The 23,416-nt window shown below is 46.1% G+C and overlaps 3 protein-coding genes across 3 annotated transcripts in view; 1 reads left to right on the top strand and 2 right to left on the bottom strand.

Moving 5' to 3' along the window:
- Positions 1-2,684, bottom strand: part of tp73 (tumor protein p73) — a gene marked incomplete at both ends in the record, with an annotated part of 29,911 nt that extends 27,227 nt beyond the window's left edge. Inside the window, one exon of the mRNA XM_084480208.1 lies at positions 2,653-2,684. Coding sequence (XP_084336334.1) covers positions 2,653-2,684 — 32 coding nt within the window. The remainder of the gene's footprint in view (positions 1-2,652) is intronic.
- wrap73 (WD repeat containing, antisense to TP73) lies at positions 311-15,781 on the top strand. Its single transcript, XM_084480209.1, has 13 exons — positions 311-438; positions 1,204-1,302; positions 1,719-1,871; positions 2,880-2,996; positions 9,103-9,175; positions 10,422-10,525; positions 11,017-11,103; positions 11,485-11,619; positions 11,906-11,983; positions 13,794-13,896; positions 14,360-14,485; positions 14,993-15,184; positions 15,371-15,781. Exons 1-13 carry the CDS (start codon positions 421-423, stop codon positions 15,508-15,510), a joined length of 1,425 nt encoding a protein of 474 aa, XP_084336335.1. The 5' UTR covers positions 311-420; the 3' UTR covers positions 15,511-15,781.
- A 1,138-nt stretch (positions 15,782-16,919) lies between these two features.
- tprg1l (tumor protein p63 regulated 1-like) lies at positions 16,920-21,603 on the bottom strand. Its single transcript, XM_084480308.1, has 6 exons — positions 21,252-21,603; positions 20,778-20,869; positions 20,414-20,464; positions 20,182-20,307; positions 19,531-19,684; positions 16,920-18,968 (listed from the first exon to the last, which is right to left on the bottom strand). The coding sequence occupies exons 1-6, from the start codon at positions 21,471-21,473 to the stop codon at positions 18,774-18,776; spliced, it is 840 nt and encodes a 279-aa protein (XP_084336434.1). The 5' UTR covers positions 21,474-21,603; the 3' UTR covers positions 16,920-18,773.
- Positions 21,604-23,416: the final 1,813 nt, after the last annotated feature.

The raw sequence follows: 23,416 nt of genomic DNA, 5'->3' as shown, positions 1-23,416 counted from the left end.
ATACATTCAAGATGTGGTCGTCCAGTACGTCTATAGAATTAGAAATACTCACCGTAAACTGGAGACATTAGGACGTAGGCCTATTGGTTTTATAAAGGTTTTAACTATTTAACACACGGACGAATTAGAAAATGTTAGAATGTAAAAATTAAATATTACAGTTTGTAATTATAATTATTAAACAGAAACCAATTGTTATAACTGTTGGTTCTGATGTTTTTGACTTTGACGTAAAAACAACAACTAAAGGACTACATTTCCCAGTGTCGACAGTGCGCTGTAGTCCGTCGCTGATTGGACGGTTCACCGTGTTGCCGTCTGCTCAGACAGCAGCGGTGTCATTTGTAGCACAACAGACAGGTGAATGAGAAAAGTTATCTGGGAATTACTATTATAGGAGCTTGGACCTATAATAAGTAAATGAAACTCTGCGCGAATGTAAGTTTGAACTTTTGGTGTCTTGCGATGACTATGTTTTACGAGAACAGGTTGGATTATCAGTTAGCCACGGGCTAATGCTAGCGTGGGCTTGAATGAAGAGAACTCGTTTAACGACATCAACCAACATATTGACATTTATATGTACTAGTTACGTAACGCTAACGCTTTAGTTCATCAGCCGAGGACTTGCTGACTTACTCGTTTAAATGATACGCATGGTTGTGGTCGGTAGATGTATGCCTGGGTGATGTAGTTTTGTGGTACTTAGAATCAACTGGTGGGAGTTAGTGAATGAAAGCATTGATTCAAAAGTCTGTTTTTACTTGTTTGTCTATCGGCTAGATGCTAAAATATATGCTATTACAGAAATTCAACTTCATAATGGATTATATGATAGGTTAGTTTATTTGTTGCTTCCTTTTGGGGTTCATAAAGATGACAAGTTTCATGATATTAGGCTTAGTAGGTCGTTTCTTTATTGTAGTTTGTTGCAACTAAACATGAACGCTATTCATTTACTCAATATGAAAAAAGTTGTTTGTTGACATCTTCCCGAACTGTAGCGAAAACCGTTCTTGAACATATGGCGACATCCACTGCTCATAAATTGCAACTACATCATCTTTTGTTTAGCTGCAAGATGGAGCATGGTTCTGGAACTATAGATTGCTGTCGTTCGCAAATAGGCTACCTATTTTTCCTGGTATAAAAGCAATGATCAAGTCGTATGTGTAATAATTATCTTTTTTAATTAATCTAAAGCCGTCCTGGGACAGATGCAGAGATAGTGAGATGAATTTCTCTGAGATTTTCAAACAGTCCAACCAACTATGCAAAATTTCCCCAGATGGAAGATACTTGGTAAGTTCAATGAGAAAAATGCATATACCATTAAAACATGCTCCAATTCCAAGCTAAACTAATCTGTGCCATACAGCTAGGTCTGTGTAATTTAACATTCATCATAGTCATGTGGTATTGTAATGTCAATTTCCCTGAAATTGTTTTTTAGGCTAATAATAATATGGCCACAAATGTAAATAATATCAGAGGGAATAGGAAACCATTTTAGTTCTGTATTTCCTCAAATTTGTCTTTGATTTGGGATGCATTCAATCCATTGTTTATATATAAAATAATTCAATTATAATTATGTTCTGAACAAAACTGAATCACAGCTCTGGTAGTTGGTTGTCTCGCTTCCTTAATTAATGCAGTGATTGAGTGATTGATTGATTGATTGAATGATTGATGGTTTGTGTTCTTCCCGTCTGAAGGCTACGTGTGTTCAGTACCGGCTGGTGGTTAGAGATGTAAACAGCCTGCAGATCCTGCACCTCTACACCTGCCTGGACCAGATAGTCCACATGGAGTGGTCCTCCGACTCCCTCTTCATACTCTGTGCCATGTACAAGAGAGGCCTGGTGCAGGTAGGACACGGAAGATGTGCATATATACAGTATATACACGCGTATAGGCTGTCTTTGCAACTTTGCTAGGCTTTTGTCGACCCCGCTTGGTCAATGATGTGGAACTTTCAGAAAACAAAAGTAGTGAACAACATCAATCCCTAAAGTGTGAAACTTTAGCGATATAAAATGTGATCGAAAATGTTGTCAAAAAGGCCTCAACCATCACCCATCAGAATCAGTTTATTTATCCAAGAGGAGAGTTTTGTGTGTCTGATAAAACCAATTCAGGAAGGGTTCCCAAGCCAGATTTGTTGCTATGCCATGGCACATTTGTATTTCCTTAGTCATTAGACAGCATTTATGACTTCAAGTCCTATAAAGCCCAATTCAGGCTATATTTTTTTGTAGTGGCAGCAGCCATCCAGCAAATGTAGGATTGCTGGCTGCCCCAAGTCTCCTTCTGAGGTCTGTGACCCACTTAGCTAGAGGTTAAGCCCCCCAAGATTCAGGGCTTTATGTTGGGGAGTTGGGGTAAATAAAGAGCATTATGTGCTTAATGTTTAGTCAAGCGGCATATAGATAACCTTTTAGTGCAATTTAATTAATTAATTGGTCTTTCATCAAGTTGTTAATTTCATTTAATCTTTTCAAATAGTTCATGCAAGTATATGTTTTCTCCATATATGTTGTTGTTTGGATACAGTAGAAACATTCTAAAGCAAGTCCATTCTTATAACATACAATAAATAGTGTGGACTTCCCACATATAGTGGCGAGACTCTGATGAAGTGGGACTTACCGTTGCAGGGGGAACCAGCGGCGGTCTTTCATGATCTCTTTGGTGCCTGCCTCCTCTCGCAGTGTGTTGAGCAGGCTGGATGAAGAGCTCTCAATGTAAAGCACTGGTCTAGCGCTCTCTCTCTCTGTCTGCCTCTCCTCTCGCAGTGTGTTGAGCCCCTGGATGAAGAGCTCTCAATGTAAAGCACTGGTCTAGCGCTCTCTCTCTCTCTCTGCCTCTCTCCTCAGGTGTGGTCACTGGAGCAGCCCGACTGGCACTGTAAGATCGACGAGGGGTCAATCGGACTGGTCTCCTCGCGGTGGAGTCCGGACGGGCGTCACATTCTCAACACCACCGAGTTCCATGTGAGTGGCCGACGTACACTGTACGTGTACGTGTGCGTGTGCGTGTGTGTGTGTGTGTGTGCGCGTGCGTGTACCGTCTACACTGTTTTAAATGCGCTGTGTGTCCGGTGTCAACTGTTGCTGTCTCACAAGGTAGGGAGAGCCCCGAAATAGCTAGACACCAGAGCCTTCCGTGAACCCCCTGATAGCACGCACACACACACACACACACTCATACACGCATATACACAGGCACACATGCAAACACACACACACTTCCACCTGCTTTACATATTCAGTGTGGTTTCATAGCCCAGGCCTGTTAGCATGTTGTCATGAATTGGTCTCAAGTGCCACCGGAACGTACATGCGTGTGCGTGTGCGTGCGCGTGTGGCCTCCCCAGCTATTTCCTTTCCTTGCAATACCCGATGTCTGTGTTTTGTTTGGCGGTGATGCATGTCTTTCCAGTGCATCGCCCCACCTGCTACACCGAAAGTGTTGGAGCAACGATAACCCTTTGCCATTTGTTAATGATTCGCTAACACTACCACCTATTAAAAGGGGTCGTGGGCGGGGGGAAATCCACCAAATACATCCAAAGATAACTCCGATAGATAACTTCCTGAAGTACTTGTGAACAACGGCCATGAAAAGGTTTTCTAAGAGGCATCGGGTTCATCGCACCACGGAAACTCTGGAGGTATATTTATTAGTCTGCATTTCATAATCCAGTCTTACTCCACCCACCCCCTCCCTGGCCTATGTCTTGGTCCTTGGTCCGTTCTCACCATGCACGGAGCACATGTTCCTCAAGGGGACCACAGGTTGGATCCCCCCCCCACCCCCCCCCATACCACACTACGGAGCACAGCCCGGGCATGGGGCCAGCAGAGGGTCCATATGCCCCCCCCCGGAGTCAGTTGACCGGGGCATTCTCTGTCCAGTGCGCAACCGTGTCTAGACCGGAGGGGAGGCTGCGTGGAGTGCAATGTAAACGTCTGGGAATACTGCCTCAGTGCTTTGTGTCTGGCTGCATTTTTTAAATGACACCAGAAATGCTAAACAATTCCCCCCCCCGGTCGGAGAGGCAGCAGCCTCCTGGGATATTTGTATTAAAGATACTGTACGGTTGGTTGGTGTTGGCGCTACTGATTTCAGCCCATGTTCTCTCCTACTGTAGGAGCAGAGTTGCATAACATGGTACTGGTACTGATCGCTCTATCTGTTAGCTTTACTTTGACGCTTTTTTGGGTGACCTGTAATTTATGGGTTACACTCCCAAACACAATTTTGGATAGTGTATGTTTATATATTGGTATTACAGAAAATTATTATATTGGCAGTTGGCAATCTCTACTCTTGGTGTAAGTAGAATCTAAACATGAAATTCTCCACAGTGCTTTTCAAACCAAATCAAACAAACCCACCCTAATAATAGCCCGTTATTACAGTCACATTGGGAACGTCGGATGGCGTCTTATAAAACGCAGGGATTCCAGACCCCATTTTGTTGAGCGTCTTTCCACTGATTAATGACATAAGCTAGGCCATATTCACCCGGCGCATCGCTGGCTGTCGCTAGCTCCCACCTTGCCAAGGGGCCCACTGACCTCACCTTCACCCCCGCCCACTGTTTCATTAAGACTGTGCCAGACGGGTGTCAAGCTAGGGTTTCGGACCCTGCTCATAAACAGCCCGCTATATTAGCTCGCTTAGGGACAGCTGCCTGTGGTGTGGCAATGTGTGTGTGGTGGATGGGTGCTTTTTTTTTGTTATTTTTTCCTTTGCATACGTTTTTTCTTTTTCATACGTGTCCTGATTTGTCCATGTTTGTTTCTATGTGACCACAATCCAGTCTTTTGAGACGGGCACAACGAAAAACGAAGCCTTTCATGATGTCGAGAGATCAAAAGAGCGGGCTCCAACGCTAACCTCTAGCCTCGGTGCGGGGGGGCTGCCACATTTGAGTCGTTCATCACAGGCCCTCTCACTATGCTCCCACACATTTACACTAATCACCCTTTTACCAGCTTCGTCGCCAAGTTGCCAAGGCCGGCGTGGAGCCGAACACCTCTAATGGTTTTCCACTTTGTCGGGAGCAGCTTAGCGGTAGCACTCTTCTTGTCCACCACCTAGTATTTTCTGGCAGAAGCGCAGCCAGACTATGAACTCGCACATGTGCCCTGGGCAGCTGCTGTTTTTTGTGGCACAATAGAGCGCTCATACCTCTGTCTTGGCACCGCGTGGGCAGCGGAGCGTTGGTAGAACATGAGGCTTGTAACAGGAGCGATGTGCTATATCAGTTCGAGATGGCTCTCGAAGCGGAATGCACAGGGCCTAATCCTCTGTTGACAGACGGGGCTACACCGCAACACACGCACACGCTCGCACGCACACGCACACACACACACACACGCACATACGCACACACACGAACGTAACGAGAAGGGCTTATAGATCGCTTTTTGTTTGTTTTATGATTTATTTGATGAGTTGTTGCCAGTGTCTTGAGCTCTGAGTGGTCTTATTTATAGTTTGTTAGCCCACGGCCTCTGCTATGGGAAATTCCCTAACTCTTAACGTGTAGTAGCGTGTTTTTCAATTGTATTAATGAACCGTTATTATGGATCTCAAGTCTCTCACTGGATTTCAGCTACTGTTGCTGTGGTCCAAGTCTGTGTTTCAGTGGTCGTTCTCCATGCCAGCGTAGCCCCTGGCAGGGCTCTGCTTTATCCCAGTTGATTCCCCAAGAGGACCCCCACTTTATCACACTTAGCCCAGGCGAGGTCAATAAATGTTTTGCGGGTTGGCTAGCAGAGAATCGTAACGGTGCTACATTACACAAGCTGTCGGGGAACAACGGTTGGAAAATCCCCCACAGATATGCAAAGTTCCCCCTTTCTCTCAGAAATAAACACCAGCTGTTGGCTGCCCTTTTTTCTTCTTTTCATTTTTTCTTTTTCAAATCGCCCTCCCATCCTCAGCCCCCCCCCCCCTCCCACCCCCCATGCCCCCTGGAGCGACGTCCACCTTTTTTGCCCGGAGATAAATGGCGCCCCCACCCACCCAGAGGTGTAGCTTTACCCTCTCCGGATCCTGTGTCCTGTCCCGCTGTGAGGAGGACATTTCCCACCTATCCCCTCACTCGTCCCGCCGGTCCACCCTGGTTGAAGTGACATCGTACTTCAGACCCCAGCCAACCACCCCCCCATGGCCGCCATGTTTTGGGGGGGGGGGGTTCAAGACCTCTGAGTCGGGTGCATGTGTTTGTTTGAGCCGTGTTGCCCCGAATCGCTGTGGCAACGTGTCCGAAAAAGGGGATGTCCGGGAGAAGGCGTGTGTGGGGTTGAGGTGTGATTACACGGCCCACACCGCTGGATGGCCGCCAGCAGGAGCGTGGAAACCTCACCGCCGGCTAGGTGACAGCCAGACACCCGGGCGGGTCGAATGTCTGTCTGGGCACTCGGCGGTGAGAGGCTGTGTAGGGGCTCCAAGAAAACCTGATCATCCTCCATCCTCAAACAGGAGGTCTGGGGTTCACGTCGGGTCTGAAAATCGATAGCCGAAGTGGTCTGGTCAGACACTACACTCCAAAGCGATTTCTAAAAACGTTACAGGTTTGAATCCTCAAATGGCCCCCCGCTGCAACCTGGAGGGCGAGTGTGCCTCTGAGGACTGTGGAGACGGTTTGACTTCACACCCTCATATCCAGAGCACAGCGCGTGCTTTGTGCATTGCAACACCGCTAGGATCCTTGCATTGCACCCCCGAACATAGACGAGGCGTGGAACGCGCGTCGAGGCTATTTATGACGCTTGTAATGACTGCTGTCCTGAGTTGTGTTTAAGAGGGGAGATGTATGTGCCACACGGGCCATTGCAGGAATCTTTGTTGTGAATAGGTACAGTTAAGGCGTGATTATCCTCCAGTGTTTTGCCCACATGGCCATCCAGGTATTTAGCAACAGCTCAATACTTGTTAACTACTGAAATAGGAGACGCTGCCTCCATTTTTATTTGACCCAGCTGCTTAAAACATAAGCTATGGTGCGGTGCCCATAGGTGATGACAATTTGAACTAAATGTGTTGCATTGATGAATGTCTAAGCCTTTTGGCTATCAAACGAACATTATCGATGCCAGTATAATAAGAAACTACACCGGTCCGTCTCTAGAGGTGTTGAGGTCAGTATGTTTTATTTAAGCTGAACTAAAAGCGTCAGCAATAGGCCAATGGGTTTGACGGTGCTGAAACCTAGCCCGTCCAGAACTGTTCGGATCCACCGCTGAATTAGGCTCCGGTTGCTTCTGGCAAATACTTGTAATAAGCAGGCAGTTAATGTAATGTACACATGCAGCCTGGCGTGTCCCCCAGCGATCATTTAATAAAGTCCCAGAGGCGTGTGGCGCGGTGCTTATTTCCTAAAGGCCAAGGAGCCGCACTTTATTTGGGACCCTGGGTTATGAATACGCCTGGCTGCTGGCTTCCTGCCACGGCCTTTAGCTTGGCAGCCGCGCCGCACCCACTGAAACCAAAGGAAGGTTTCTGTCAAAAGCTAGCTTTAGCAGTAGCCTGATGTCTTTGTTCTGCTGCCTTGTGGCCGCGGGGCTAATCTCTGGCACTTCCGCGTCATTCGCGAAGCTTGATTACATTACTTGCTGTTAATTTGTCACGCGTGTGGGGGGGATGTATTGGATGGCTTCCGTATAGGAAGGCCTAACAGTGACTGCTCATCGCTTATAGGAAACGGTCAATTACATTTGTGTAGCCTTAACTCACAGTTCCAGTCTCAAAGGGCTTGCCAGGCCAACGTGATGTGATTCCCTCTAACCCTAAGCCCTCTAAAGGGCGAACCCCCTGAACCTAGATGACAGAGACCTTGAGCTGGAACACAAATCCCTGCTAGGGAGGAGTGCAACAGATTGGAAGTCCTGGTAAATGGTAAATGGACTGCATTTATATGGCGCTTTTTTGTAGCCAGTGGCCACCTGAAGCACTGTACAATATTGCCTGAAATTCACCTATTCATGCACACACTGATGGCGTCGTCAGCCATGCAAGGCGACAGCAAGCTCGTCGGGCGCAGTTGGGGTGAGGTGCCTTGCTCAGGGACACCTCGACACACAAATTGTAATTGTAAAAAATTTGGCTAATGTGTGGATCTCTGTAAGCACACTGTCACAATAGGATAGCAACCCAATGCTGGTAATCACCTCTATTAGACGCTAGGCGATTACCGCTTCATCAGCGTATTTTATCTGACAGTCTGATGACGCCAATGCATCCCGTATCATCTTGCGTTGTGAGCTGTCTCAGATCTTCAGCCATGGGGTACATGCCACCTCACCCCCTCCCCCCACCCCCCCACCCCCACCCACCACCGCATGCAGCCCTCCTCTCTGGGCTGCTGACCCACCCTCTTCACGGGCTCCGGTGGCGGTCTCTCAGCCCGGCCTCATACCACCGCTCCAGCCTGTCGTCCACATCGGCCGGCCGTGATGGACGCAGCTCGCGGGCCCTTCTCGCAGCTCTTATTAGGCCGATTGGCCGCTTGATTGAGGTCCCTATTAATCTAATGGGCCCAGCTGTCGACACAGGGCCTTTATGCAGCGTGCCGCCGGGGCCCAGCCTGGCTCCGCTTACACAGGCCCGCTTGTCTGATAACCCTCGTCTCTCACGATGAGGGGAAAGGCTGTCCTTTCTTCTGGGGGGGGGGAGGGGCCACGTTGAGATGCAGTTGTTGGTCCCTCAAAGTGGTGCAAGCGACAGGCAGGAATGATTGAGGGCCTTCCCAGGGCCAAATGCGGATCAAAGACTCCTCTTTTCCCTGGTTCATTCTCTGAAGTATTTCTGCCCGCTTGCCACACTTTCTCTCTTTAGTCGGTGGGCTATAAACGTATTTGTTCCTAGCGTGTCCTGGGCCTGGATAGTCCAGTGGTTAAGGGGTGTGTGGTTCTGGATGTGAACCCCACGATGTCCACAGTTGTAAGAATCCACGAGCAAAATGCCTTACCTCTACCTGCTCGTGAACGATGATACATTTAGCAAAAATGTGCTGTGTGTCGCTATGGAAATGCCTGCTAAACGGCTAGTAGTAAATATACATTCATGCATTTATTTTCACAGCTGAGAGTCACTGTGTGGTCGCTGTGCACCAAGGCCGTGTCGTACATCAAGTACCCCAAGGCCTGTCAGAAGGGTGAGTGTGCTTTTCATGTACTCTCATGGTAGGCTTACAAGCGTATGCGTGTGTGTGTGTGTGCGTGTGGACCTGCCTGCGTGTGGATCTGAGTTTGTTTGTTGTTTATGTGGCTGTTTCATTGTTTGATTTGAGCGATATTACAGTATCCTAATATGAGGTTACTAGTACCTATTACACAGCGTGCGTGCATGCGTGCGTACGTGCGTGCTTACTCCCTGACTGGGAGTAGCTGAGGACAGGGGTCTCCGCTCCGGAGCTCTGCAGAATGCCCCATGAATCAATCCCTGTCCCCTGACCTTTACGGCGTGATCCAGGCTCCGCGGGGCCAAACGCCGGGGCCCTCCGCTGACAGCTGCGGCCACCGTCAGTAAATGCTGGGTCACGCTCGCCATAACGGACCTGTCAGCGTCCAGGGAAAATGATTGTCTGTGGCCCCTTCTGCTGTGTTGCAGACCCCCTCCCCCCCATCCCCCCACCCTCCAACCCCCCAACCCCCCCCCCCCCCTCTCCAGCTCCAGATCTGGCGGATAAACGATACGGTCGCCACACCCGCCGCAAAATAGCCCGGACTGCCAAGGCCCACTCCAGGAAATGCTAGCGCTATAATAAGTGACATAAATTGTTAACTTGTAGGATCAACTTCTGGAGGGATGGAGGGACTGCAGGTTAGCGAGAGGTGCAGGGTGTTGGTGGGGGTTATACTGGGTTTAGGTAGGCCCGTGTTGATAGCTGCAGCTGTGGGCTCTTGGACGCGCTTATGGGCCCCGTAACAGGCACAGCGTTTGGATCATCACAAATGCTTCCTTTTATTCTATTTTTATTACAAGGTTTTTTTTTTTGTTTATTCATACAGCACTTGAATCCAAATGAACTGACAGGAAATTCAACCTCATTATGACCAGGTTTATTTTATGCATACGTCATCTTTATGATATAAAAATTATGGACAGAATAAATAAAAAAATTCAGAATAATATTCTCTCCACTGTTCTATACCTCCTTTTCCCCAAAAATATATTCTATCGATCATATTTCTATGCCTCCCTTTTTTGAAATTTATTCTCTCCATAATTTTCTATACCTCCTTTTTCCCAAAAAAATATATTATCCATCATTACTCAATACCTCCTTTTTCTCAATTTAAAAGTCTTGCATTACATCACCACCCTGTTGTTTTGTTTACGGCCCGCCATAAACGTACACTGTATCTCCCCCCCCCCCCGTGGTCGTCTCTCCACCACAGGGATTGATTTCAGCAGGGACGGCAGCTACATGGCCTTGGCCGAGCGGCGTGACTGCAAGGACTATGTCAGCGTGTTTGTGTGTGAAGACTGGCACTTGCTCAGGGTGAGTGGTGGTGGTGGTGGTGGTGGAGGAGAATGTGGCAGGAAACCCAAAGCGCCCTGGCCAGGTGGGGCGGGTTGACGTTGGCAGCGTGCTGAGGATTCTGGGAGAGGGTGTTGTGTAACGGGAGGATGCTTGCGCTGAGCTGGGGTTTAATGTATTTGTTTCGCAATTGCAATGTCTGCAATTGTCTATTACCGTGTTATAATCAAATAGATTTATGTATATGTCTATATATATATATATATATATATATATATCTTTATATACTGTGTGTTAGGGTTAGGTACATGTATATTTATTTCATATCATTTTGAATTGGGCAAATCCTGTGCAGAATATCTGTTTATCTACAATGGCCTACACATGTTCTAGAATAACATAAATTATAATAACACGTTGTTTAAGAATCACTGCTCTGTATTCATGTGCTGACCTTTAACCCTTGTACGCCATGTGACCTCATGGTCGTCCTCCTGCCCTTGGTGTCCCAGCACTTTGAGACGGACACCCAGGACCTGGCCGGGCTGGAGTGGTCTCCCAACGGCTGCGTCCTGGCCGTTTGGGACAGCTGTCTGGAGGTGAGCGCCTTCCTCCAGGACATGGGAACCTGGACTGGGTTCTGGGTGATGTTGTGCTGTGGGGGACTGCCCCGTTGTTCTATAGGAGGCATAGGGAACGTCCTAGTGGATCGGGTGGATTTGTCTCATTATTTGAAGGGAAATATCAGGTGGTCGTGTAGGATTTTCCATTAGGCTGGAAAAATCACTTGATTGTCAAACTTTGTATAACTTTACAGTCCTTTGTTTCATAGTTTTCTTGGTGTGTATAATGATATATCTATAATGTTTTTCCTTTTATAATTATTTTGAATTTTGGAATTGGGCCAAAGGGAATTCCATTCCTTTTTTTCCCCCGAAGTTGACCTCATGCCAATGCGGTACCGTAACTCTCCTGAACAGTACAAGGTGCTGCTCTACTCCCTGGACGGACGGCTCCTCTCCAGCTTCAGTGCCTACGAGTGGTCCCTGGGGATCAAGTCTCTGGCCTGGAGCCCCAGCAGCCAGTTCCTGGCCATCGGCAGCTTCGATGAGAAGGTGAGGACAGACGGGTGCGTTCTGAGCCCTGGCCACCAGGGGGAACACCCTGCTAATGAGTGTGGCTCTTGGTTCACTGCATGAGTGAAGCAGTATTTCCATATGTATTAATGCACAGTGGTAATTAATTAGGATGTTAGGGTTATGTATTTATTGTTCTGGTGAATATTAGTATGTAGGTTAAGGTTTAAAAATGTGTTTACATATTTGTGGTTTTAGTGTAATTGGAAGTCAGAAAGGATTTTGTAAGTCAACGTGAATAACTCCACCCTGTTTCCCCCATCAGGTCCGCATATTAAACCACATCACCTGGAAGAAGATCACAGAGTTTGAGCACCCAGCCACCATCTGCTCCCCCAAAACGGTAAGCATCCCCCAATGACCCGGACCAGGAGACTGAGCTCTGACTGGGTCCGGGTTGATGTGTATTTCTACGGGCGCTTTTCACAGTAGGCAGGTAGACACAGGTGCTGCTCAGAACATGAGTCTTATGGGTTTGGTTTGATTGAGGTATGGCAGTGCAGTGCAGTACAGACACAACTAGTCAAGTCAATACACACTTACCAAGCTGGTGCTGCGACAATACATTAATAAAACCAACCTGATGTTATAATCACAGGAACTGAAAAATAATGGCGAGAATAAAAAAACGAGAATATGTATTCTCTTTATTCCCTTTTAACTCATTATAACTTCTCTCACTTTGAAATAAACTTAACTTTTGCCGACCAGTGAAAAGTTTCTGCTAGTGTCAGTGTTTCCCACAGACCAGGTAGCAATGTGTGGCGGATTTGTTGAGGGGGGGTATTATCGATAATAGAAAATGCGGATCATTTTCTTTCTCGTGTGTCTCGTTTTTCGCCCGTGCCTAAAACCGCCACTGCTTATAATGCTAAAGCCCAGTTCAGACCAAAGATTCGCGACGCAACTGCTTGCAACTCCTTGCGACTCCTTGCGACGAGACGGGCTGAGACGTTCTAAAAACGGGGCAGTTCACACTGCTGCACCGGGCGGCGATTATTTTTATTTTTATTTTGGTTGAGAGTAGGCTAGAATTGCTGTGTTTCGCCATTCTCCACTACTTCTGCATGGTAGTAATTCGCTGGAGCTTAGTTTGTTTAGATCCCGCAGGTTGGATACATTGCATTCTTTCGTAGTAGCGACTTCTCTGCTGCAAGCTCGGCTTCACCTAAAATTTCGAAAATTAAATGGTCAGATATATACTGTTGTGTTAACATTTCATTGATTAAAAATGCGTTAGAACACGTCCATCTCGAAGACGAGTCCGTTCAGAATCAGCTGCTTATCGCAGGTCGACAGACTCGATTTCCTTCTCATACACTTACGTGTTTAATTTGCGTGTGTTTAGACAGATGGGCGCGCACGCGCACCAAGCATCACCCGCATTCATTCATTCTATTAAATACTCACTCGCGGTAAAACTGTTTTCTCACGATCAAATACTCATCATTCCTAAAAGTAATGGGCTTGTACACGATGTCTGGGTCAAGAACATATGTGTTTGCTGTACGGTGTTTGCAGATGCATTGATTTAAAAGTACAACTTACCGCTGTATCAGCTGTTCTTTCCCAAATCATTTAACCAATCATTTACCCTAAAACTAGATTTTGTTTTGGAAGCCTGGAATATACTTAGCTCGAATGTATTATTGTTATTATTATTATTTTAACGCATTGCATAGCCTACTATAGGCCTACTTCATTCATGTTCATTCATGCAGGGGAAAAAAATGTTTCCACAATCCACACGCTATTTCTATGCAGTTTCACACGTATGAATAATCTTTGACATCATAATATTTAACATTCAAGTGTAGTGGTGCCTGGTTGCTGCGGGGGGAAATCAGCTTTGCGCCGGGTGCAAACTAGCAACGACACATGCGTCGGTGTAGAAAGTCAATTGCGCCGGGCTCAAGATAGGGCCCTTCTTCTGTTTGGCGCACATGGCTAATTTGCATACGCGCACAGGACTGTCGGAATGGGAACATGTCGGACTGGCAGCATTACGGGGGCGCGATTACGGGCTGGCGGAGTTACATTTAAAAATCGCGTTCAAGTAAAAATAAATAAGAAAAGCGGAATCAATCTGTGGCGCAGCGCCACACATTGGCCTATGTGTGGGAAACACTATTCTATGTTTGTTGGTGTTGCAGGTGGTGTACAAGGAGGTGGAGAAGAGGCCAGCCCTATCCATCCAAGACATCTCCAGCCACAACATCAGCACAGGCAGCAATCTCCTCACCCTGCAGAGCAAATGTAGGCTTTCTCTGAGGGACGGGGAGGCTGGGGGTTGTGGATATACAGCAGCCGAGTACCATCATGGACCATAGACTACAACTGATTTGTACATTAGGATTCTTTATTGTATCACATTAGGAATATAACTTTATTGTACATTAGGATTATAACTATATTGTATCACATTAGGTCTACAACTATATTCCATCACACATTAGGAATATAACTATATGCCATCTCATTACTATTCTATTCTATAATTATATAAAATAATACATACATAATATGATGATTTTAATCACACTTTCTCAAGCGGTTTAGGTCACATGGTGGAAATGTGCTGTCATTGTTATTTCAGACCACCCCGATCCTGATTGTTAGAAGTCATATGTACAGTTATACCAAACCCATTGTAGATACTAACGACCTGTGTTCTGGAGGTCTGACTGCATTATCATCATGATGAACGTATGTCCTACAGATGAGATCAGCCAGCCACCCTTCCAGATCCCCGTGGTGAAGCCGGACCTGGACCGAGCCAACCCCAAGGTGGGGGTGTCCAGCCTGGCCTTCAGCTCCGACAGCCGGTACCTGGCCACCAAGAATGGTAGGAACCTCACATCTCGCCGGCCTCTATACTTCATCCATTCAATCTACTCCACACCGACGAGGAGTCTGCTTTGAAAAGTAGACTATTTATAATCAGTACATCCAATGTCAGGACATCATCAGTGCATCCGCACGTTGTCTGCAGTTGGGACAGAACCAGGTGCGGGCTGAGGTCCCATACTTTTTTTCCTACATCCTGTGTTCTTATTGCTCGTTCATTAGACCTTCTAGGAGATGAGCCGTATCGGTGAGTGGTCAAGCAGGAGGCGAGGATTCGTGTGGAACAGCTGCTTCAGTGGCATTAAGGGCCACCCTTAACCTTCAGACATGCCTCCTGGGCCCATGTCGAATGGCATCGTCGAAACATCTCGTGCAGCTCCTCTATGCAGCCGTATCGCTGGCTCACTGCGTCGTGGAACAGTTGAGGGATCTGAGAGGCGCAGAGCCCCCCCCCCCTAATCAGACCAGATCCGGTGACTGTGTGCCTGTCTCCCTGGCTCCCTAGACAACATGGCCAGCGTGGTGTGGGTGTGGGACATGCAGAAGATGAGCCTGGAGGCGGTGTTGGAGCAGACGGCGGCCGTGCGCTGCTTCCAGTGGGACCCCCTGCAGCCGCGGCTGGCGCTGTGCACCGGGACCCCCAGGCTGTACATGTGGTCTCCTGCAGGCAGCGTCTCTGTGCAGGTCCCCAGCGAAGGTGAGTGCTGTTGGCTCCGTTTTTGGCCTCCATGTCATGGAGACTTGATAAGTACCATCCAAATGGCTTATTCTGAGTCTGATGGTCGATTCAATTCAACACAGTCTCATTGAACCACATATCATTCAAAAGCTTTTCTAAAACTGAAAATGAGTCATATTCTTTTTCCCCCTCCCTCTCCCACAGCGGGTTTCCAGGTTCATGCTCTGAGCTGGCACAGCAACGGAGAGTCCCTGGTCCTCATCGGCAAGGAGCAGCTGTGTCTCTGCTACATGGACACTGAGCCAGAGGACAAGTCAACGCTCTTCAATGTTTGGACCAAATAAATGAACCGTCTTCTTCAGTAGAAGTCCAACTTCACATCCATGAGGAAAACTAACAAACCACTTCATGACCTGATGAGGTCATGGTATCAGCAGAGTGGAGACAAAAGGTCTAGAATGTAAGAGTTTAAATGAAAGCTTGATAGATGGCTCCTTTTGCCTGGAGATTGTGTTGACCACTTAGACTGTGCTTTGTTCTCAATGAATGTATAATAATGAAACGTTCCACTTGTCTGTGCGAAGACAACCATTTCTGACCTTTAATATATTCCTGAGCTCAGAGATGCGACATATTTTGTATATTTGTTTGTCATAGAACTATTTTTAATAAACTTTGTAAAAATACTGCAGCCCACTGTCAGATTTTTTTAAACCAGTGTATTCTTCTGTATAGCATTTATACCTCCTTTAGCCAACAAAAATATTCTCTCCGTCTTTCTATACCTCCTTTTCAGATTTTTTATTCTCCATTTTTCTATAGCTCCTTTTTTCAATTTTTTATTCTCCATCATTTTTCTATAGCTCCCTTTTTAATTTTAGAAAAATGATGGAGAATAAAAATTCTAAAAAAGATATTTCTATACTTCCTTTTTCCAAAGAAATATTCTCTCCATCACCTTTCTTCAATACCTCCCTTTTCAGGCTGCAGACTAGACAGGAAGATTCAAGGTGTGGATCTGCTTCTTGCTGGTGGGGTTGAGCTTGAGGTGCTGTCGTTCGCTCACCTTTGAGAGAGGTTTGGAATTCTTGGAAATGGTGTTGATGGCGTCCTTCTGATGATGGCGTTCTCGGTCGTCCCCGTCACGTGAACTCATCTGATTTGAACCCTGTTTCGCTGCACTCATTGTTCCTGAAATCCCGATACCGAAAGGATGCTTGAGTATCGGATTCATGGGGGTTTCGTCAACTCGGGACATCCGAGCTGTTAAGTGTGTTGTGAATCCCAATCACTTTGACATGACGAGTAGCTGTTGATGTCCTCGTCACATTCTAGAAAGGGGTGCTGCCCATCCTCCTTATAGCTCGTGGTGTACATATCCAGTGATTCAAGGTCAAGGCTGTTGCTGGATGAACTGGATACCTGATGAGCTGTTGTTCTGTTCTCTTGGGTCTCTTAGTAATGCATTAGGATTTGGAAGAATTGTAACTCAAATTTTCACAAGTGTCTTTGTTATCAGCATCCTAAATGAAAAAAGTTAAAATGTAATTGTACTTGAGACCGTTCATTTTAATTCACACAAGCTAATTTTAATTCTCACTCGAGGGTACCCCTTTTTATGTTATTTTCCATCAGGTTTATCTAATCTCTTTCAAAACATACAAACCAGCTTTGGCATTATTGTAAGGGAGGAAGTAAATTGTCTGAACAGTCTAGAGTGGACAGAAGACAATAATCTTAAATAGGTCAAATATGTATTTTATTAGATCCATGTCTGTAAGCGATGTTACTTTGATTATTCTTGATATTTTTCCATAATACAGCGAGCCCATGAAGGTGCAATATGATCTGTAAAACCTGCGTTTCTCAACACAAAGAGCTCACTAGGAGCCAGATTTGACATGAAACCAAAAAATTGCCTTGTGTGATAACTCTTCTTGAGAAAGGATCTTATAGTTTTAGAAATCTTTAGGACTTCAATACCAAAAAAACATGAATCAAAAGTAGACCATTTCTTTCAAAAAGAAACAATCATGCAACACACATGCACAGGTCATTTATTTGCACAACATTATCCAACTATTTACCTAAAGCCGAGGTAGTGCAATGAACACAGTTCTGCTTTAATATGAATATAGATTAATACAGTTATATATATTATAATATAGGGTTTCTATGAACATCCATGAGACTTCCTCTCCTGAATGATATCAATCTGGATCTCAGATCTCATAATTATCATAATTATCAAATGAGTCATATCCATCTGCAGTTCTAGATTTCAAACAATGAATCAACTTGCCTTTCAGCAATGGATCTCAAACTGCAAACATTATGCCCAGATGAAAGTTTTCTATTGACGCATTGTTTCATGCGTTAACTGCCTAAAATAAACACAACGGTACAATTAAGGCGACTGAAAAACATAGGAGCACGATATACAACACTAATTTGTAAAACCCCTCATTGACAATCATATGGTTAAGAAAATGGCTACCTTAGCTCATTAGCTATCGGCAATAGCTCCCTCATCCTATCGCAACGTCATACTTACAACCAATTGCACACGGTGGCAGGAAACAGAAGGCGCCCACAACAGGTCGCGGTCACAGGAGCTTATCAAGTAACTTACAGTAACAGACAATCTGACTCAAGTTTACAGAAACCTATTAGCAAGCGCAGCTGACATGTATGTGACCAACCCATTGAGTTGTTTGTTTTAAGACACCATTTAAAGCCATGATTTTTGATTATTAGTGGGGTTTTTTTTTTTTCATGCATTTGGGACCAAATTCCCATCAAGAGAACACTATTGGTAATGGATGACCCTGCTGGGCCCTAAGCACCTAGCGTCCATCTTGGTTCCCATCTCGGGGCTAAATGCCAGCTAGTGTTCATAACCAGGATGGCCACTAGGTGAATAAGCCCCATCCCTTTGAAATACAACTGCAGCGGCCCTTATTCTCAGACAGCCCCTCCCAGGCCCTGAGGGATGTGGCCCAGGAACCAGGCGGCACCCTGGAGTCTGCCCGTGGAAGATCAGCCTTAATCTGACCTTGTACTCTTCTTGCCTCTGGCCGTTTGTTGACACCCCTGCTCTGACCTTACAGACGCAACACAGGCCCGACGGAACCAGGATAAGAGGCTCACGGTGAAATGAGGAGGGGTAAACCGCACTGTAACACATGATATTCATCGATATCCACCACGAAAACACACACTTCCATTGAAGTAGAATCCACTCTTCACGCAAAGCCCCTGAGAACCCATATGGCGTCGTTTGGAACAGTCAGTTTACGGGGCGGGGGGGGGGGGGGGGGTGGGGGGATACAGAACTCATGTGAGCGGACAGTCCGTGCAACGCTGTACAACATGTACTCTGCCCGGAGACCCAAGTACAACACCGACTCGTAAGAAAGCATTGGAGGTTAATTGCGGGCACACACACCGGTCGATCGACCAGAAAAAAAAACACGCAACTCACACTGAAGTAGAGCGACCGCCTCCCTGTGAGGGCGGAGTCCCTTCTGACAGACGATACGTACATTAGACCGCACTGGGGGAGGGGGGGGTTAATCTGGGTTAGCTCATCCGGAGCCTCTCTCCTCTAGAAGCCGATCTTGCCCCGGGTCATGGAGTAGCCCAGCTTGGCCTCGTTGTTGATGAAGGACATGATGCCCAGGTACGTCTCGATGAGCAGGGGCTTCTCCAGGATCAGCACCCCGTTGGAGCGGCCGGGGATGGGGTGCTCTTTGTGGGCCTTCTTCACCGCCTGCACCAGCTGGGTCCGGAAGTTGTCCAACTAGAGGGCAGAAAAAAACAAACTGGATTTATTTTCTTTTTCAGGTAACATACTATACCACCAGGTGTGAGTGTGATTAGCCGTTACAAGCCATTTTGACCTAGATGTGGATCTAATCGCATGAACACCTGGTGGTGTAATAGGTCACCTTTAAGTAAACCATTAGAGACGAGCATACAGTTTACCAACGTATGCACTAGCCAGTTTTAGCCAGAATTCTAGCCAGAATTAAACTAATTTCATAAAAAGAGAGTACTGTGCACTGACTGTGACTTCCACTTCGGAAAAGCTTTTGAAAAGGATGTCAAAGTCCATCAGACCCTGAGACCTAAACACCACAGTCGCTGGATGTGGTTGAAGCACTTCAGTTGGCCTATGAGCCAACATCCCGGGACCGGGGCCAATGGAATTGTGCTCATTATGCACCATGTTCATTCTAATGTAAATACAGAAAACCCCAGTCTACCTCACCTCCCATCTTTTAACAGAACCTCTGAAAAAGTACACTTTCAAAGGATTACAAAAGGTGTCTTCCTTGCCTTCTTCCCTTCAGGAGCCTCACCTGGCAGAGAGACGCCACCTTCTCGTCGGCGTGGGCCATGGGGTGCTCGGTGAAGGTCTCGTAGGGCATGTCTGTGGACCAGGGGTTCCAGCGGTTGGCGAAGGAGGCCCGCGGGCGGTGGTCCCACTGCACGCGCACCCCGTAGCCCTCCCTCCTGTGGGGGAACAACAGAACCAGAGCCGCCTGGGTCAGCTCCTGTCTGGATTAGAGACTACACTGTTTTGTTTTTTTATACGTATGCACCTGTGCTAGGTATGTTTTCTCCTGTGTACTTCGTGTACCAACATCACTACCTCTATGGAAGTTTCACTCAGATATTTGTTTAAGGGCCTCTTAGAAAATATGATGCACAGGGTTAGTTTGTTTGATACACAAACTATATTATGGAAATTTAAGTGAACATTTCAATCGGAAATGTCTTATCTGCAAACGAAATCCAAGTGAACACGGCAGGTTGGTTTCATAAACACTGAGCCCCCCTAAAGCACACATGATGATCCAAGACCTACTCCCTCTTTACAATATCTAGCATGCAGATAAACAAAGCATGAGCTGTGCCAACGAGCATTGAGCTGACGTACACGGAGACGTAAACGAAATAAATGAATAATAAAACTACAAAAAACTAAACTAGTAAACATGGTGGCCTACTTGTTGAGCGATTTGGGAGGGAACTCAAACTCCCCCACTGACATGGTGTCCACCGCGTTCAGGGCAATCCGGACCACCTGCTGACACAGCAGGTTGATGAAGTCGTACTTGCACACCAGGAGGGATCTGTGGACACATACAGAAGACACAGCCCATGTCCACCACCACCCAATCACACAATCAATCAATGGGACCGTCCTGGTAGGTGATGTGCTGAAGACGTCTCCCCTACCGGTCCGTGATCAGAACCAGTCTCTCCTTCTCGTTGTTCCAGTGGTCCACTCTGGATGTTTTACGGAAAAAAAAGAGTTGTGAACAATCAAATACATGTTTTTGCTTTATCAAGTATCAATACATTGAGCCAGTATAGTATTGCAAGTATTGATAAATTGAGCCAGCATAGTACTGATACATTGAGCCAGTATAGTATATAAAGTATCAATACATTGAGCCAGTATAGTATTGATACATTAGTAGTAGTATTCATATAGTAGTCATCCTAGCATTGATACATTGTGACAGTGTAATATGCATACATTGAAAGTATAGCATTGATACAGTACAGGACAGTATAGGACTGAGACGGTAGGACTCACTCAGCCAACAGCCACACACTGAGGACCTCTCCGTCTTCTGAGGGGAGGGCCACTGTCCTGATGTCACAGACCGCCTGCTCAATCGTACCTGGCTGAGAGTATAGACAGCACACACACTTACCCAATCTCATCAGTTTGTTTTATTCTTCATTCATTACTATCTATTTAAATTTCACTTGTCCATTTGACACGAATGCTTGTATTATTGTTAGTAATAACATTTGGCCTTCTAACTATCCGCAGTAACACAAATACTCATCATTCGTTTACCAGTATTGATAAACTGTTTCATGGGAGCACAGAGCTGCGCTGGTTCTGTTGTAATAAACAACAACTCATGTCTAAGAACTGCAGCGAATCAACAGAGGTGTGTGCAGGACCAAAGTGACTGATGCGTCTAATAAACATCAGCGCCGTGGTTGACTTCAAAACTATGACGGTTATCACTTGGCTCGTCTTGAACCTCGAACTTACCCTGAAAACAAAATAATCTTTAACTTTCGCTTGCATTGTGGGGTTGTGTACGTGGAAAGGCGTCAGCGTCTGTAGTGGGGAGCAGCAGGCCACCGAAGAGCCGAAGCTTCCTCCGGCCTCCGGTGGCGTGAACGCAACCTCGACCCCCTCCTCGGTTTCTGCGGGGTGTAGAACCGCAGCCCCCGGACTCTCCGGGTCCACGGTATCCTTCAACTGAAGCATGATGCACAAAGCTTTTTGACAATATTCTTCACTGCAAATGATGCGAATTTAATGAAACATCCTGGATAACGCAACTTTACCCCATTGCGCACCTAAATGTTTTGATTGTGCAGTGGGCGAGGAGGGAGCGTACCCCTCGACTCACTTCCTGCTCTGATTTGGTCGTTCTTAAAGGGGTAGCGCAGAGCAACGCTCAGAGCAGGTGCTATGCTTCATAATGTTTATTCCCTTAGATAGAACAATGATCTCATATCCCTTATGGTCTGTCTGTTCCGCTTTATTTTAATCATAATTATATAATATATGTTAACTAGAAAATGCATTTCCTGCAGAACATGCGGTGAGTGCTGAAATGCAAAGTGAGGTTGAAAGTTTTAATAAAGCAACATAGATTGATGACGTAAATAAATGTTGAATGGCTTAAATCAAGTGAAAAGATGCATACATAGATATAGATGTGTGATAAAATAGAGAATAGATTAGCTGTTCTGATTAACTTTGAAATGGTTGTGTGTGTGTGTGTGTGTGTGTGTGTGTGTGTGTGTGTGTGTGTGTGTGTGTGTGTGTGTGTGTGTGTGTGTGTGTGCGCGCGCGCGTGCCTGCGTGCGTGCGTGCGCGTGTGTGTTGGTGGGTGGGTCATCATCTGTAGTAACCAGGAAAATTGCTTGAAATAAGCTCAAACTATGATAAGGATTGTACCGTTGGCATGTACCGAGTCTCAGCTTACATATTGCATATCGTTTGTTTAAGTAGCATGACCTGAAAAATATTGTTTTAAAGCACGTCAGCATTGGCTTCTACCGGAAGTATCAGGATATGTAGGAAGCGCCTATCCTCTAGCCAATAGCCATATAAACAGGGGTCCACACAAATGCCTGATATATAACAATCATTTTTCACGGCCAGTGTAACAAGGAATGCCGTAACCGTTTTAACATTGTGTTTCTAGGTTAAATATTGATGTTGTTATAGGCTCTGCAATGTCCAAAATGGTTAGCTTTTGTGATAGGCCCCTTGGGCTAGAGCGGGTGTAATTCTCCCGATCTAGCCTCAACGGAAGTCAATGAGACCAACTGAAAATGCAGGGAGAAATTCCCTGGTGGATTTACTTGTCGTTCCATTCTTGAGAAACTTTGTAGTTTTGATATTTTCTAATGGAGTGAATAGCGTAAGTTTCTAAGTTACAGAGTTCAGGTTAAAGACTTGTTCAAAAGTTTCAACCATGCAACCAACTATATCATTCATTTGTTCACTTAATTTGTTATTATCGTTGTGCAACCAGGACTCTCGTATCGCAAGTTGTTTAATGAGAACACAATTCGGTGTTTAGCTAGGCTAGTTGCACACATCTTTTTTATGTAGACTAGCCTAGTCAAGGCCTGCGGTTCGATGAATACTTTTCTATTAGATGTAGGTACCCAATGTGTTCGCGTTATCCATACAGCATGGCCTTTTCATGCATTTTAATTGCCCATAGATAGGCTACACCAGCGGTCCCCAACCACCGGGCCATTCAGATCTTAGCAGATCTTAGCTAGATTCCTGACCGGGCCGCGGAGCCCCCCGGCGGCGGAGCTAAGATCTGAATATTAGCCCCAGCTTGATGATTCGGATCTTAGATTATGGTAGGTGAAAAGTTTGGACCCCTGCACTATCCATTGGAAATTGACACAGTTTCTCGTCGGTGAGTTCGCCTTAGCACTACAGGTATCATGCACCTGGCACGTGATCAGACCACCAGCTCGGTCCTTGGAGTTGTTGGTCGTAGCACATTGAGACTAGTGCCGCGGTCAGTCGACCGCCTATTTATTTTTGTTCTCCAAACGGCTCACTGTAAGTTCACCTCCGCACAAGTCTGTGCGCTGTGCGCGCCCTGCTGGTTAATCTGCTATCCTCTTTCTTTCCCCCCCCCGCCTTCACTGCTTTGATATGACAAATGGCTG

The sequence above is a fragment of the Micromesistius poutassou genome (assembly GCF_964030765.1).
Source record: "Micromesistius poutassou genome assembly, chromosome: 15".
In the NCBI taxonomy this organism is placed as follows: Eukaryota; Metazoa; Chordata; class Actinopteri; order Gadiformes; family Gadidae; genus Micromesistius; species Micromesistius poutassou.
Note: the sequence above shows the minus strand (reverse complement) of the source record. Positions and strands in the feature narration are given on the sequence as shown.